This window comes from Rhinopithecus roxellana, chromosome 5 (assembly GCF_007565055.1).
Source record: "Rhinopithecus roxellana isolate Shanxi Qingling chromosome 5, ASM756505v1, whole genome shotgun sequence".
NCBI lineage: Eukaryota > Metazoa > Chordata > Mammalia > Primates > Cercopithecidae > Rhinopithecus > Rhinopithecus roxellana.
In genome coordinates, this window is record NC_044553.1 from 91,025,547 (window position 1) to 91,038,833 (window position 13,287).

The 13,287-nt window shown below is 40.3% G+C and overlaps 1 protein-coding gene across 1 annotated transcript in view; it reads right to left on the reverse strand.

Moving 5' to 3' along the window:
- The window catches only part of SYT16 (synaptotagmin 16), a 105,994-nt gene that overhangs the window by 20,966 nt on the left and 71,741 nt on the right, over positions 1-13,287 (reverse strand). The window contains exons 2-3 of the mRNA XM_010378650.2: positions 9,011-9,223; positions 3,394-3,650 (exon numbers count right to left, since the gene is read on the reverse strand). Of these exons, the coding sequence (XP_010376952.1) occupies positions 3,394-3,650; positions 9,011-9,223 (470 nt within the window). The remainder of the gene's footprint in view (positions 1-3,393; positions 3,651-9,010; positions 9,224-13,287) is intronic.

Here is a 13,287-nt window from a genome sequence, read left to right on the forward strand (position 1 = left end):
GCTGCAGAATCCTGCTTGACACTAATATATGTAAAGTCTACTTTTTGCCCCGTAGTCAGTTGCCCTATCAGTTCACACAGATTCTTGGAGTGTGGACACACAAGATCAAGCAATTAGCCATACTGAGTGGTGGCCAATTCAACTGTGTATTCTCATACTTGATCTCCCTTCTTCCCTGCCTTACTTCCCTTGTCTCGCACTTTTGTTCCCTGAGGTTGCACTCCCAAAGTAGGGAACAAAGCCTTTACTTAGGCTCTGTTTTTTTGAGGAACCCAACTAAGAAACATTATCTTTTTGAATATTTACATCAATGTAATGAGGTAGGTATTTTAATATCTTCATTTTATGAAGGAAGAAACTAAAGCTTAGAAAGACTAAATAACACGCTCTTTCCCCACAAGCCCAGATCATATTCATAGACAAGATTATCCAGGACTCATTCCCTGGCAGTTTGAGTTCTGGGCCTGCCTTAACTCGTATTCAATACTCAAAATCCCAAAATCCCAAACCTTATTTTGAACCATACGGTCTCCTTTCTTCTTCCCCAAACCTTCAGGCATAACAATTTTTATTTATAGACACACACACACAGACACACACACACACACACACACACACACACACATATATATATATAGAGAGAGAGAGAGAGAGAAAGCATGCACGAGAGAGAGAGCACAAGATGAAGAGGGGAGAAGACAGAAGGTGGGGGTTGGAATCACACTCTCTGTGGTTTTTACATCCTTTGTGGCCCCTGCTCTTAATGTTAGTTAATAGCTCTTAGTTTTGTCAACTCCAATGCCAAGGTAAAAATATTTTAGTGAATGAGGAACTCTCTCCACTTATGTATCAGGCTATCTCTTCAGATAAATGCTCACTGCACCTGCAGGTTTCTAGGAGCGTCCTGAGTAGAGCTCCTGACTGTCCTAAGAATGCCTCTAAATAAGGCGCAGATCCTGCCAATGGCTGGGCTTTGGATAGGCCAATTCAAGCTGTGGCCCATAAAAACTGGGCTTTGTGGCCCCTCCCTGGGTTGATTTGAGAAAAAGATTTGTGAATGTTGGTATTTTCATAGCAATTAATTATTTCAATACACTTTACCTCTCACCAGGCAACTGAAGGAGCTCCTCATGTGGGTACTGTTAACACCACTAATCCATCTGACCTTCCTGCAAGGTAAAAATCTCTTCATTCTTATCCCCATTTGGCAGATTTTAATTAACTTCTCAAGGCCAACCAATTAATCAGTGGAAAGCAGAGATGAAAAGTGGGACACCTGTCTCCCTGTGTGCTCAAAATCACCAGCCACACTCCCATTGTCTTTCCTGCCAAGCCCTGGGTCTGCAGGAAAAAGCCAAAGGCCTTTGCCAGCAGAGAAAAGTGGAGCTCAAAAATCCATCAGCCTAACAGGTAGTCACACTGCATGACCGGTTTCCTTCTGAGACAAAATAAATGATTCCTTGAGCTCTTATATCCTGGGCTTTTCCTTAAGATGAGAATACTTGTGTCAAATTGTCAAAACCCATATATGTTTAAAGATTTTCTGTCAAATTGAAAGCCTTTCTGTTTTAGTAAGATAGTGTTGATGTCATCTGTGTGGCCTAAAGCAAACAGGCCTACAATATGTTCCTGATGCCAGATACACAGGGGAAGACAGAGTTCTCAATACAGCTAAGAGGCAAATAAATCAATTCTTAAAAGGCAAGCTAAGCCTGCAAAGCAGGCAGTTACGGGAACTGCCTCCGTGTTGGATTTGAAGTTCTACTGTAGGAGCACCAAATTACAGTTTTTTCTCAAAATAGATAGGAGGTTGAATGGAGCACACAGAGATGTCTGGGTATTTTTGGAGTCTGAGAACATTTAGTACCCTCAATACCGAGTCTTCTATTAAAGCTCCAGCAGGCAGGTAAATGGGAGGTGACCTGGAGAAGGCACTTCCAAGCCTCATGGCACAATCACCAAGGAGACAGAGTATCAATAGGCAGGCAAATCGTTTAGTCTGTTTTGGTTTTGGGTGAGAGATTCAAAGCATTTTTTAAATGTTAGTGTGTGGGATTTAATATGGCTTGGTAGTAAACTAACGGGTAAGCAGAGTTTTTTCTTTTTTTAAACAAAATTTATAAAGTTAATGGCTTTGGGTGCCTCTATATGAAGCGCTGCTTTTTAACAAGCCACAAACCACATATGTGAGCTACCATTTAGGTCCTCAGCAGAGACACCTACACAGGGGCACGTATATGTGTGCATACCCCTCCTTAGATACTACCTACACGCACCAATGTGTCAGCAGTAAGGCTTGGAAACAGGGTTTTCTGTGATTTTTTTTTTTTTTTTACCTTGAGCATTTAGTGTGTGTGACACTCCAAGTCCTAATAAGAGATGCATTCTGTTTATTTTCTCAAATGGATGCTAATAAAATCTATTTACCTCTCTCCTCCTTCCCTCATCCCTGCAAATTATATTAAAGGTTTATATATGTATATGACTTATTTCATCAAAATTAATTTCAAATTAGGTATTAAACGCCATTCCTTAATGCCTTCCAATGTCACAGAATCATGATAGGAGGGATCTATCTAATGGAAAAATAACCGTAAGGGCCAGTAAAAGGAAACAATTTGGTAAAATCCTTATCACAATGCCTGGCATATATTTACTGCTCAATAAATTGTAGCTACTACCATCATCACCTCCAGCCATATCTCTGGATTGATTGTCACATTTATTCTGGACTAAGCTTTAATTGAAAAAGAACTTTGGAAGAAGTATCTTTTATCAGAGATTGACTACAAAAAGCAGTGTCAACGGCCAGAGGGCCATTACTAATTAATGCTGTCTCCTAGGCCTTCAGTTAAATTCAAAGCTAACAAATATATTTACAGTGCAACAGCCACATCATCATACCTTGTATAATTTCACTTGGAAGGTCATATCATTTTAGTTCAATTTTCAAATAACTTTCATATCAAATAATCAAAACTTGAGATTCAGGCTAAATAAAAATAGACTCCACTTAATTGAAACCATGAAGTAAATAAACCAGTCTCTCTAAAGAACTGAAAATTCCATTATTTAAAATTAAGCCTGTAAAAAGTCTTTATGTAAAAGAAAAGCCTGGCTGTTCCTGGATCCATTCTGTCACCATTCCTCTTTTTCTTCCTTTTTTTTAAACCATTCTTCCTTTTTTTTCCATTTTGAGAGATATTTATGATTCTGTTATTGACATGCATGGGATTTTGGTCATCTGAACAAAAATTTATTGCAGATAAAGGTAATGCTTCCTTCCTGGAATTTTTTTTTTTTTTTTTTTTTTAGTGAGATGAGGAGAAAGGATAGTGGAAAGAGGGGAAGGGGAAAGGGAACCAATGAAAGAATAAAAAACAAATAACTTGCCTCTGGACTCCACATGGAGGAGCTGTCAGTGGCATAGGAATCTTCAAATCCCCGGCTATTAAAAGCTGTCTCCATCTCCAAGCTGCCCTCTGTGGATTGGCGCCTGAGGCTTTGGACCACATTGGACTCTTGGTGCGATGTGCCATGGTGTTTGGCATCCCCCCTCTCACATGGGGACTGTGAGTGAGCAGGGATGTGGTCATCTTCACCATAGGAGAGATTCTCAGAATAACGCCGTTGGCTGGCTCCATCTAAATCTAAATTTGCAATAAGAAAACTGTTTCAAATGCATTATTCTTAACACCTTTTTACCTAGAGAAATTGAGTAATTGCAGTCACAACAATCAAGATTGCAAAAACAGAACCCATACCAATAATACCTGCAGAAACATAATTCTATCCATACAGTGAAGAAACTTGATCCATAAAATGAAAAAGAACATTATCTCATTATGGGGGGTATCAGAAGGTTTAATACTTTTTAAATATGAGTGTAGAGAATGTATATTTTTGTCAAAAGGATAAAATAGACACAGCATTTTGCTGGAGCTAATGACCACAAGACTTCTGCAATGGATCTAGAAAGCAAAAAGAGTCATCTAATGTGAAGATCATATGGTCTCCCAACCTTACCATGCTTCCTTTTCTCTGCAGTGTTTACTATATTCCCCTCTGCTCAAAAAGCTTCGGTGACCCTACCAAGTAAAAAGTTCTCTCCTTGATCCATGGTCTTGGATTGATATGATCTGAGTTTAAATCCTGTCTCTGCCATAAGAATTTGGACAATATTCAAATTCTCTGAATCTTTGCTTCTTTATCTAAAAAATGATGAAAGCCATCAGAAGATCACTGTGGACACATGAAATAATATTCACCTGGCAGCCAGCAGGCCTTCTATAAATATTAGCCTTGCTTACCTGCCTGGCCCGAACTGGCCTCATCCAGCCCATCCAACCCCATTTTCCACTGCTTCCCAAGTGACCATGCCTTATTCCTCTGGTCTCACCCGTTTATGAAAATGCTAGCTGTGTATTTCTGCTCACGGTGCCCCTCAAACCCTCCCTGTGTCCTGTCCTCCCTCCCCATACAAAGCGCCAACAACTCCTGAGCCTTCCCTGCCTCCTTCAGTCTCCACACTTTTCTCTCTCAGCACTCCTCACCCCAATTCATCCCCTTTCGTCTTCCTACATGTCAAGGTTGTCCTCAGATGGTCAGGAAAAGCTGGCAGGATCTTCTTAAGAAATAGCTGCCCCCACTATTTGCCTCCCACGCCCAAAGAGAAATTGAAGATCTCTTATCTCTTTGGCCTCTTTTCTCCTCCAGCAGACCCCATCCCAGGATGAAAGAAAATTAGAGATTTAGACAGGACAAGGGAGTGGGTTGGCAAAGTCTATGTCATAAAGCTCTTACATATACATCATATGGTAGCAATTGTTTTCCCTCGTTAGCCTGATACCTCAGCTATTAATAGAATGTAAGCTCCTGGATGGTACTAAGCCACATACATCTACTGCATAGTCTTTATCTGCCAGTGGGTTATCACTAACCCTTCAGAGAACTTAAAAGTCTAGGTAGGTAATAAACATTGAAAGCAGCCAGGTATGCGGCAATATGAGTGTTGGTGACAAGGATTCACCAGAGTACATGACCCATGTATAGTAAGCATTCAAACTTTAAAAATATGTTATCAACCAGACCATATAAAAACATCTTCAGGCAGATCCTCGAGGCAGAACTTCAGACTCCTGATTTGGGGTTTTGTAAAATCACAGCAGGCCATTGAGAAAGTTCCCTATCTTCTTTGTTATCCTCAATTATTCAGTTCAGACGCCTTAGACACACTTTTATAGGACATCACAACATTTTTACATCCAGACTTTTGGTTATTTGGCAAACATACTAAAAACAGGCCACACAAAATGACAGAACAAGGAAAAATCCACATGCAAAAACCTACAACATAAAGCAGGATTTTCTTCTAAGTCTCTAATTAGCACACCCATTCCTCACATATACGAACAGTAAAATGTCCTATTAAACAGTGGGTCATCCATCAACATGTGTAGAACCCAGCAGGATTTCAGCACAAATTTTTACTTTACCAAGAAATTACCCCCATAAAATTGTCTCATGACTTTAACTCCTATGGTGATAATACCAAGATCAGTAATAAGAGAATTTTCAAAAGCTACATTAAGCCTTGAAAAGCTATTCATAACTGAAAAACATAAGAATGATATTAACGTAACAAACCATTTTCCATGACAGACAAGCAAGGAATGAATTAGAGAAGCAAATCTGGGGTACAAGTCAAGTTGCGAGGAGGAGGAAAGGGAAAGGTGATTCACCTTTCCATAAAGCAGTCTTCCCGTGCCTTTAAATTAAAGAAGATCATGTCACCTTCAACACACGTACAAAAGTAATTGCCTGTTGTCAGAGAAATGTATCCTGGCTTCTTAGAAATTATAGGCCATAACTATGTCACATCAACCAAATTTATTTTAACAGAGAAATTCTTCCACTTGCTTAGTCCATATCCCACTTTGATAGAATAAAACCCCATTATTCAAATACATTTTTCATACTCCCAAACCTCTTTCCCTGATCGCCACCCAAATACAAAGACTTCTGCTTACCATCTGTGACGGCAAGTTTTATGTGTCAACTTGGTTAGACTATAGGCACCAATTATTCAATCAAACACTAAATCTAGGTAGTGCTGTGAAGGTATTTTATAGATGTGATTAAAGCCTATAATCAGTTGACTTTAAGCAAAGGAGATTATCCTACATAAGCAGTCAGCTGAAAGACCTTAAGAGAACTGAGGTTCCCCTGGAAAAGAAGTTTAACCTAAGAACTACAGCTTCAGCTCATGCCTAGAGTTTCCCCCTACCTTTCTGCAACCTGTTCTGCAAACATGGGGGCTGTGTATTCCTGTTACCTAGCCAGCCACCACCTTCATATAAACCAGTTCTTTGCAATGAATCTCTTGGGGTACACACACACACACACTCACACACACACACACACACACACACACACCCCTGCATGTGCATGTGTTTGTATGTACATGTACATTCTGTATGTATATGTATGCATGTAATCCTGCTGGTTCTAGTTCTCCAATTGAACCATGACGGATATACCATCTCAAACAAAACTAAGTACACATTCTGGAGACAATTGATCTGGTTTTGAGGACACCAAGGTAATAATATCTAGCTTGTAGGAAACATCCTCAGAATAACTATTCCATAAGCAAAAATAAGGTTATTGCTAGGAAAAGAAAAGAAAAGCCCCAGGAAATGGACTAATATTCTGCAACTAACCTTTCATGCCTAAAGACTTTGCATACAGGCCTCCAATCCAGACCACTTAGACCAAAAACCCTCTTTAACATTATCAGGAATCCAGTGACAATTAGTGTACAATAACATTAAATCAGATACACAGGACAAAAGAGAATTTGCCTGGAATATGGTTCCAAATAGCCTCACCACAGAATCTAGAATGAAGGATTTCACTTAAGATGAAATATGAGACAACCTACCACTAGCTCATTCATGTTTCAGATTTTACTTGGATTTGGCCCTTTAATTTCACTGTCCAACACTTTGGAATGCATTTTTAAAGTGGAAGAACTGTTTCTACAACTACATTTGGTCTTACAAAACAAGGTTTACAGTGGAATAAAACAGCTAAATAGAGAACAGGCATACCAAAAAATTCCTCTCTGGGCTGCATGCTTAATCTTTTCATGATTCTTTACCACCGAAAAAAAATCCACTGATATAAAGATGAACAAAAAAAAAAATCAAGCAATAAAAACCATCTTAACATTTCCATGGCATCTGGTAACCTAAAATTTGGCATGTGTCTATTTCTATGAAAATCTTGCTGATTTTCTTCAAAATCTACAGGTACTTCATTCAATGTAGTAGATTTTTTTTTCCTCTTTAACCTTTTCTATCACCATCTGTCTAAAATTCAGAATTACCAGTTAGGACAAGAGATAATTTGCTGCTCATCCCAGGAGGGATAAGGGTTAGAATGGTTGTCAGAACTCTCAGAATATCAGCCATTTGTGTAAATCAGAAGCCAGACACTTGGGCTTTGGGGAAATGGGGCCATTAGCTTCAGGATTAAACAAGCTGTTCTCAGGGAATCAACTGCTATTAACTTTCATTAGCTAACATTTGCCCTCTCAATGGAGAGAAAGGAATGCTGTGATGTAACATCAGAGAAAGAGAAAAGCCAAGAGAGGGGGTGGGGAAACGACAGTGTCCGCGGCCACTGATGTTGTGGTTCGGTTATATAAGGCCTTTATTTATTAATTTACCTTGAGCTAAAAAGAATGGCAATAAAATACATTATGTTGGTTTATGCCAATAAGTCAGACCACGTGACAGATAACAAGTTATTCCTGCGAAAATTAGGGGTCTTTTTGTTAATTCTAGCTCTTTAATCCTTTATTCTGTCTGCATGTCCTGTGCTCATCCTCAAATCAAAATGTCTCCTCTTTTATCTTCTCTCAATTTCTGCACCCTCCTTTTTGTCTGTCTGGGTTTGAAAACATGGAACATCTACAGCTATGCCCTCCTTTGACTGACCACCTTCCCAAAAGGAAAGAAGGAAAGGTTAGAGAGCTCAGGTAACTGAGATCAGGTCACGAAGGTGGGTGGCAGAGCATTTTCTCTTGCTTTTTTACCAAATACACTTCACAGACCCTTCCCTGTTACGATGGCTGTGTCTATTCAGGGCTCTGGTCATAAAGGAGTCAGACAGATACTTTGACCTTTGCTTGGGAAACCACAAAGAAATAGTGTACTGTTCTGTTTGCATCCTCTCTCCAGGTTACTTTGGGTCTATGTTAGAGAGGGGAGGAGGACCTGTAACAAGGTCTGCCCACCATCCCAAGCTAGCCACCCTACCTTTGAGTATCCCCTCCCCTTTGTGAAATGTAAATTTAGGAAGATAATGCTGGAGAATGACATAAGACTTTGTGCTTACCCAATAATTTTCATGCAGGTGGGGTGTGTAAGAAACTACAGGGACTGAGGGTAAGGATGCAGGGGCATGTGCTGTTTGAAAAAGGTTATTTAATATTATTACACTACTTTTTTTTATTTGAAAGATAAAAATACCCATTGCTTTCATAATGCAAACTAATTAGAAGAAAGGCTTCAAAATATCTTCTGGAGTTATATAGATATGTGGAAAACTTATTTTATGATTCTAAATGGGAGAAATGGCACAGACTCTCAACGTCAGTGGACAGGTACATGAAATTTTTGTATTTATCAAAAGGGAACAAGATTTGCTAAGCTCAATAAATACTATTCTAAATTTAGGAAGAAGTGGCCAATAAGAAAGAAAGGGGTCCCACAACCTAGTATCGAGACCCACCCAGTTCTGATCCATTCCTTCTCTCAACCCTCCTGCATGGCAGTCCCCTTGGGAGGTTTAAAGCAGCCCCTTTGCTCCATGTGCTGCATCCTGTCTCATTTTCTTTTCCTTTCTGGACTCTCAGATGCAGAGTGCGGAGGCTGAATAACTCGGATGTGCTCTTACCATTGGCCATCCCTAGTCTAAAGAAAGGGCGTCAGGCAAAGAATACCTTCGCAGGCAGATACTTCTGTGCCATCTTCTCCGTGTGTCAACAACAAACGGCTGAATTTTGGTTTCTGCTCCAATCCTGTCTGCTTTCCTTTCTCAGATGTCACTGAACGGAAACTCTGGGACCGGGACACGGAAATCTCAAATTGTTTGATCACCTCCTCGTCACTGTCGGAAGATGTGGACAGCTCTTCGTCATCCCCAAAGCTGTTGACTGGGAGTAAACAAGAGCCATGAGTCTCCTGTGTGGCCTATGTGCTCGAATACAGAGATAGACTCTCTGGGAAAACAGAACAGAAGAACATGGACAATAAGCTTGAACAAAGGCACGCTCAAACTGGATAGAAAAAAATGTAAAACACTTCTGCAACACAAATTTGAATCCAAAGAAAAGAATGCTCCTGAAGGTAATTAGAAATACGGTATAAAGCTAGAACCCAACAGAAATCACTGGGACACCCATAGTCATCATAATGAACTCTCATGTTGAGCCAGGCAGCCCTGCTGATTTGTTATGTTGCTTAAATGTGTTCATAACTGGAAACAGAATGTGTATCAGCACATTTCCTTATATGCAGTTCTAGTCAACAACCATGGGATGTATGCTCTTCATCTCATCTCATTTATTAAAACACACATAGCCAATCCCTACTTCGGAGAAGGAGTATCAACAACATGATTTTCCAAAAGCTTTCTAGTTTTGAAGAGAGTCCACCCGGCGCAGTGGCTCATGCCTGTAATCCCAACACGTTGCGCAGTGGCTCATGCCTGTAATCCCAACACGTTGGGAGGCCAAAGTGGGCAGATCACTTGAGGTCAGGAGTTCGAGACCAGCCTGGCCAACATGGTGAAACCCTGTCTCTACAAAAAATACAAAAATTAGCCAGGTGTGGTGTCAGGCGCCTGTAATCCTGGCTACTCGGGAGGCTGAGGCAGGAGAATCACTTCAACCCAGGAAGCGGAGGTTGCAGTGAGCTGAGATTGCGCCACTGAACTCCAGGCTCGGTGACAGAGTGAGACTCCATCTCAAAAAAAAAAAAAAAAAAAAAAGAAAGAAAGAAAAGAAAAGAGACTCATTGTGTGTGTGTGTGTTTTAACCCATTGAGAAATTTTCTGAATCTTTCTCAGCATCAACAATCCAACCTTTGAATTATTGATTTTTAAAAATAAGTTGTATATATTTGAGGTTTATAACATGATGGTATGGGATACATACAGATAGTAAAATGGTTCCTATAGTGAAGCAAATTAACATATCTATCACCTCGCATAGTTACTTTTTTGTGTAACAAGAGCAGCTGAAATCTACTTATTCAACAAAAGTCCCTAATGACGTACAGTTTCATTCACTAGAATCCACATCTTGTAGGTTAGATCTGTAGACTTGTTCATCCTGCATATCCATTTTGTATACTTTGACATGCATCCCTATTCCTGCCCCCTGCCCCTTGGTAACTGTTTTATTCTGTTTCTGTATATTTGAACTTTTTTTTTTAGATTCCACATATAAGTGAAATGATGCACTATGTCTCTTTCTGTGTCTGGCTTACTTCATTTAGCATAATGTCCTCCAGTTCCATCCATGTTAGGGCAAATGACAGATCTTGTTTTTTAAATTGTTTTTTCATTGTCAATATAAAAATCTCCTTCCTTTCTAAGACATATGTATGTACCACAATTTCTTCATCCATTCGCCCACTGATGGACACTTAGGTTGTTTCCTTATCTTCGCTACTGTGAATAATGCTGCAGTGAGCATGGGAGTGCAGATATCTTTATAAGGTAGTGATTTCACCTCCTGAGGTATATACCCAGAAGACGGACTTCTCAATCATATAGCAGTGTATTGTTAATTTTTTTTCTTTTCTTTGAGACAGAGTCCCACTCTGCCACCCAGGCTGGAGTGCAGTGGTGCGATCTCAGCTCACTGCAACCTCTGCCTCCTAGATTCAAGCAATTCTCATGCCTCAGCCACCAGAGTAGCTGAGATTATAGGCATGCACTACCATAGCCAGGCTTGTTTGTTTGTTTGTTTGTTTGTTTGTTTGTTTGTTTAAGTAGAGACAGGGTTTCACCATGTTGGCCAGGGCCTCCCAAAGTGTTGGGACGACAGGCGTGAGCCACCATGCCCAGCCTATTGTTAATTTATTTAGGAACCTCTATAGTGTTTTCCATAACAACTGCAACCATGTACATTCCCATCAACAGTGTGCTAGAGTTCCCTCTTCTCCATACCCTCACCAACACACGTTGTCTTTTATCTTTTTGATAACAGCCCTCCTAATGAAACACCCTTTGAATTATTCATACACTTTTCCCACACCTTGATATACCAGCACATGGGCCCTCTTTCAGTTTCTCCAACAGGCCGAGACTGTTCCTGCTGTTGAGCTCTTTGACTTTGTTGTTCCTTCTGCCTCCCCCAGGTGTTTACATGTCCGGCTCCTTCACATCGCAGGTCTCAGCTTGACTGGCACTTCATCCTACAGTCCTCCCTGAACATCCTCCCTTAAGTAGTTGTCTTCATAGCACTAAGCTTTAGTTCTCTGTTCTCCCCTATCACTTCCATGAAAGTAAGAATATTTCCTATTTTGTTAACTGATGTCTCTCAATATGTAAAACAATGCCTGCTGCATAGTAAATAGTTCATAAACACTTGTTAAATATTGAATGACTTGGTGAATACCCAGAGTTCTCCTAAGCCTGAGTGTATATCCATGCACTCACACATACACACACACACATGGTTCCCTGTGCTTAGAATACTCTTCTCCAGCCCCTATATACACTAGTCAGGAATCTAACTCATCACTGAGGTCTCAGCTCAGACATCACTTCTTCCAGAAAGTCCTTCCCTGACCTCTTACATCAGGTTAAGAGCTCCCTGCATGTGCTGTAAAACAATTTTCTGTTCTCTCTTGTCAGTGCTCCCTCCCATGCCATGGCAGCATTACCTATCTAACTGCAAATTGCCCCACCTAACCTGCATATACCATGAGGGTAAGGAGCACATCAGACTGCCCACCTTTGCATCCAGGCCCTATCTCCAAGCCAGGCACACAGCAGACTACTCTGTAAATATTTGCTGAATGTGAATTGGAAACCACAAATAATGGGGAATAATTTTTAATCATTTTATATCCCAAAGTCACATAGTGATTCCAGAGAAGAATATGGTTGTTCATTCACAGATGGGTCCTGAAGATCACGTCTGAATCAGAAGTCAGGAAGGAATAAAAAGCCATATTTCAAGTGAGAGAAAATACTTTTAAACACCAGCCTGGTCAAAACATGTATTCTCTGGCTTGTCTGAGAGCTGACATTCCTGGGGTTCTCTGGAAGACTGGCAATAATAACATACTTACTGAGTACTCATTATGCATCAGACACTGTCATAAGTGCCTTACACACAAACCCTTTACGACTATTTCCATTTTTCCAAGTAAGAAAATTGAGGCAGAGAGAAGTACACAGCTGGCAGAAGATCACACTGCCAATTAAGAGCAGAACCAAGATCTGATTTAAAGCAGCCAGTCTCTAGCACCCACATTTCTAATCTTAGTGCTGGAGAATCAGAGAGAGGTGGTGGAAAGAACTCTCACTCTGTGTACTCACATTAACGAGTGGAGCTCCTGTGGCCAAGTCTCTTAACCTCTCTTATGCCTTGTCTTTGGATCATTTTAAAGGTCTGCATCATCTCTCAGGTCTTTTCTAGCTCTAAAATTCTCCAACTCCAAACTTCCCCGACATGCATCAACATTTGATTTATTTTTTACTGATCTTCTCTTTCATGGAGCAGCTTCTCCAGAAACGTAAGAGTACATCTTTGTCATCTCACTTAATTCTATTGGCTGCATGTAACACCACAGTAGGACCTGAAAACCTAAGTGTCAGAAGAGACTAGATTTCCCAGCATTACTCCAATAAGCTATGCAAATACCATTCCATCAGAAAACCACCATAATGACCAGTCTCTTCATGCCTCCATGTGCTGGGCATAGCACTCTAGGATGGGATGGACCATTGCAAATAGGAGAGATCCAGGGACAACAGGAACAAAATCAAACTACTTCCACCTTTAGAGTACAGGACCAGCTAAGCACCTGGGGAGATACATGCATGTGAGGGGTGTCTGGATTAGACAACAATTGGAGTATTTTCCAACTCTGAGATTCCATTCTAATTTATATTTTTAGGCCAATTTTTAAAATTTAAGTAGTCATAAGTCATCCATTTCAAATGAGTTAGTCAATGCATGGATATCTTTCCATCTATAAA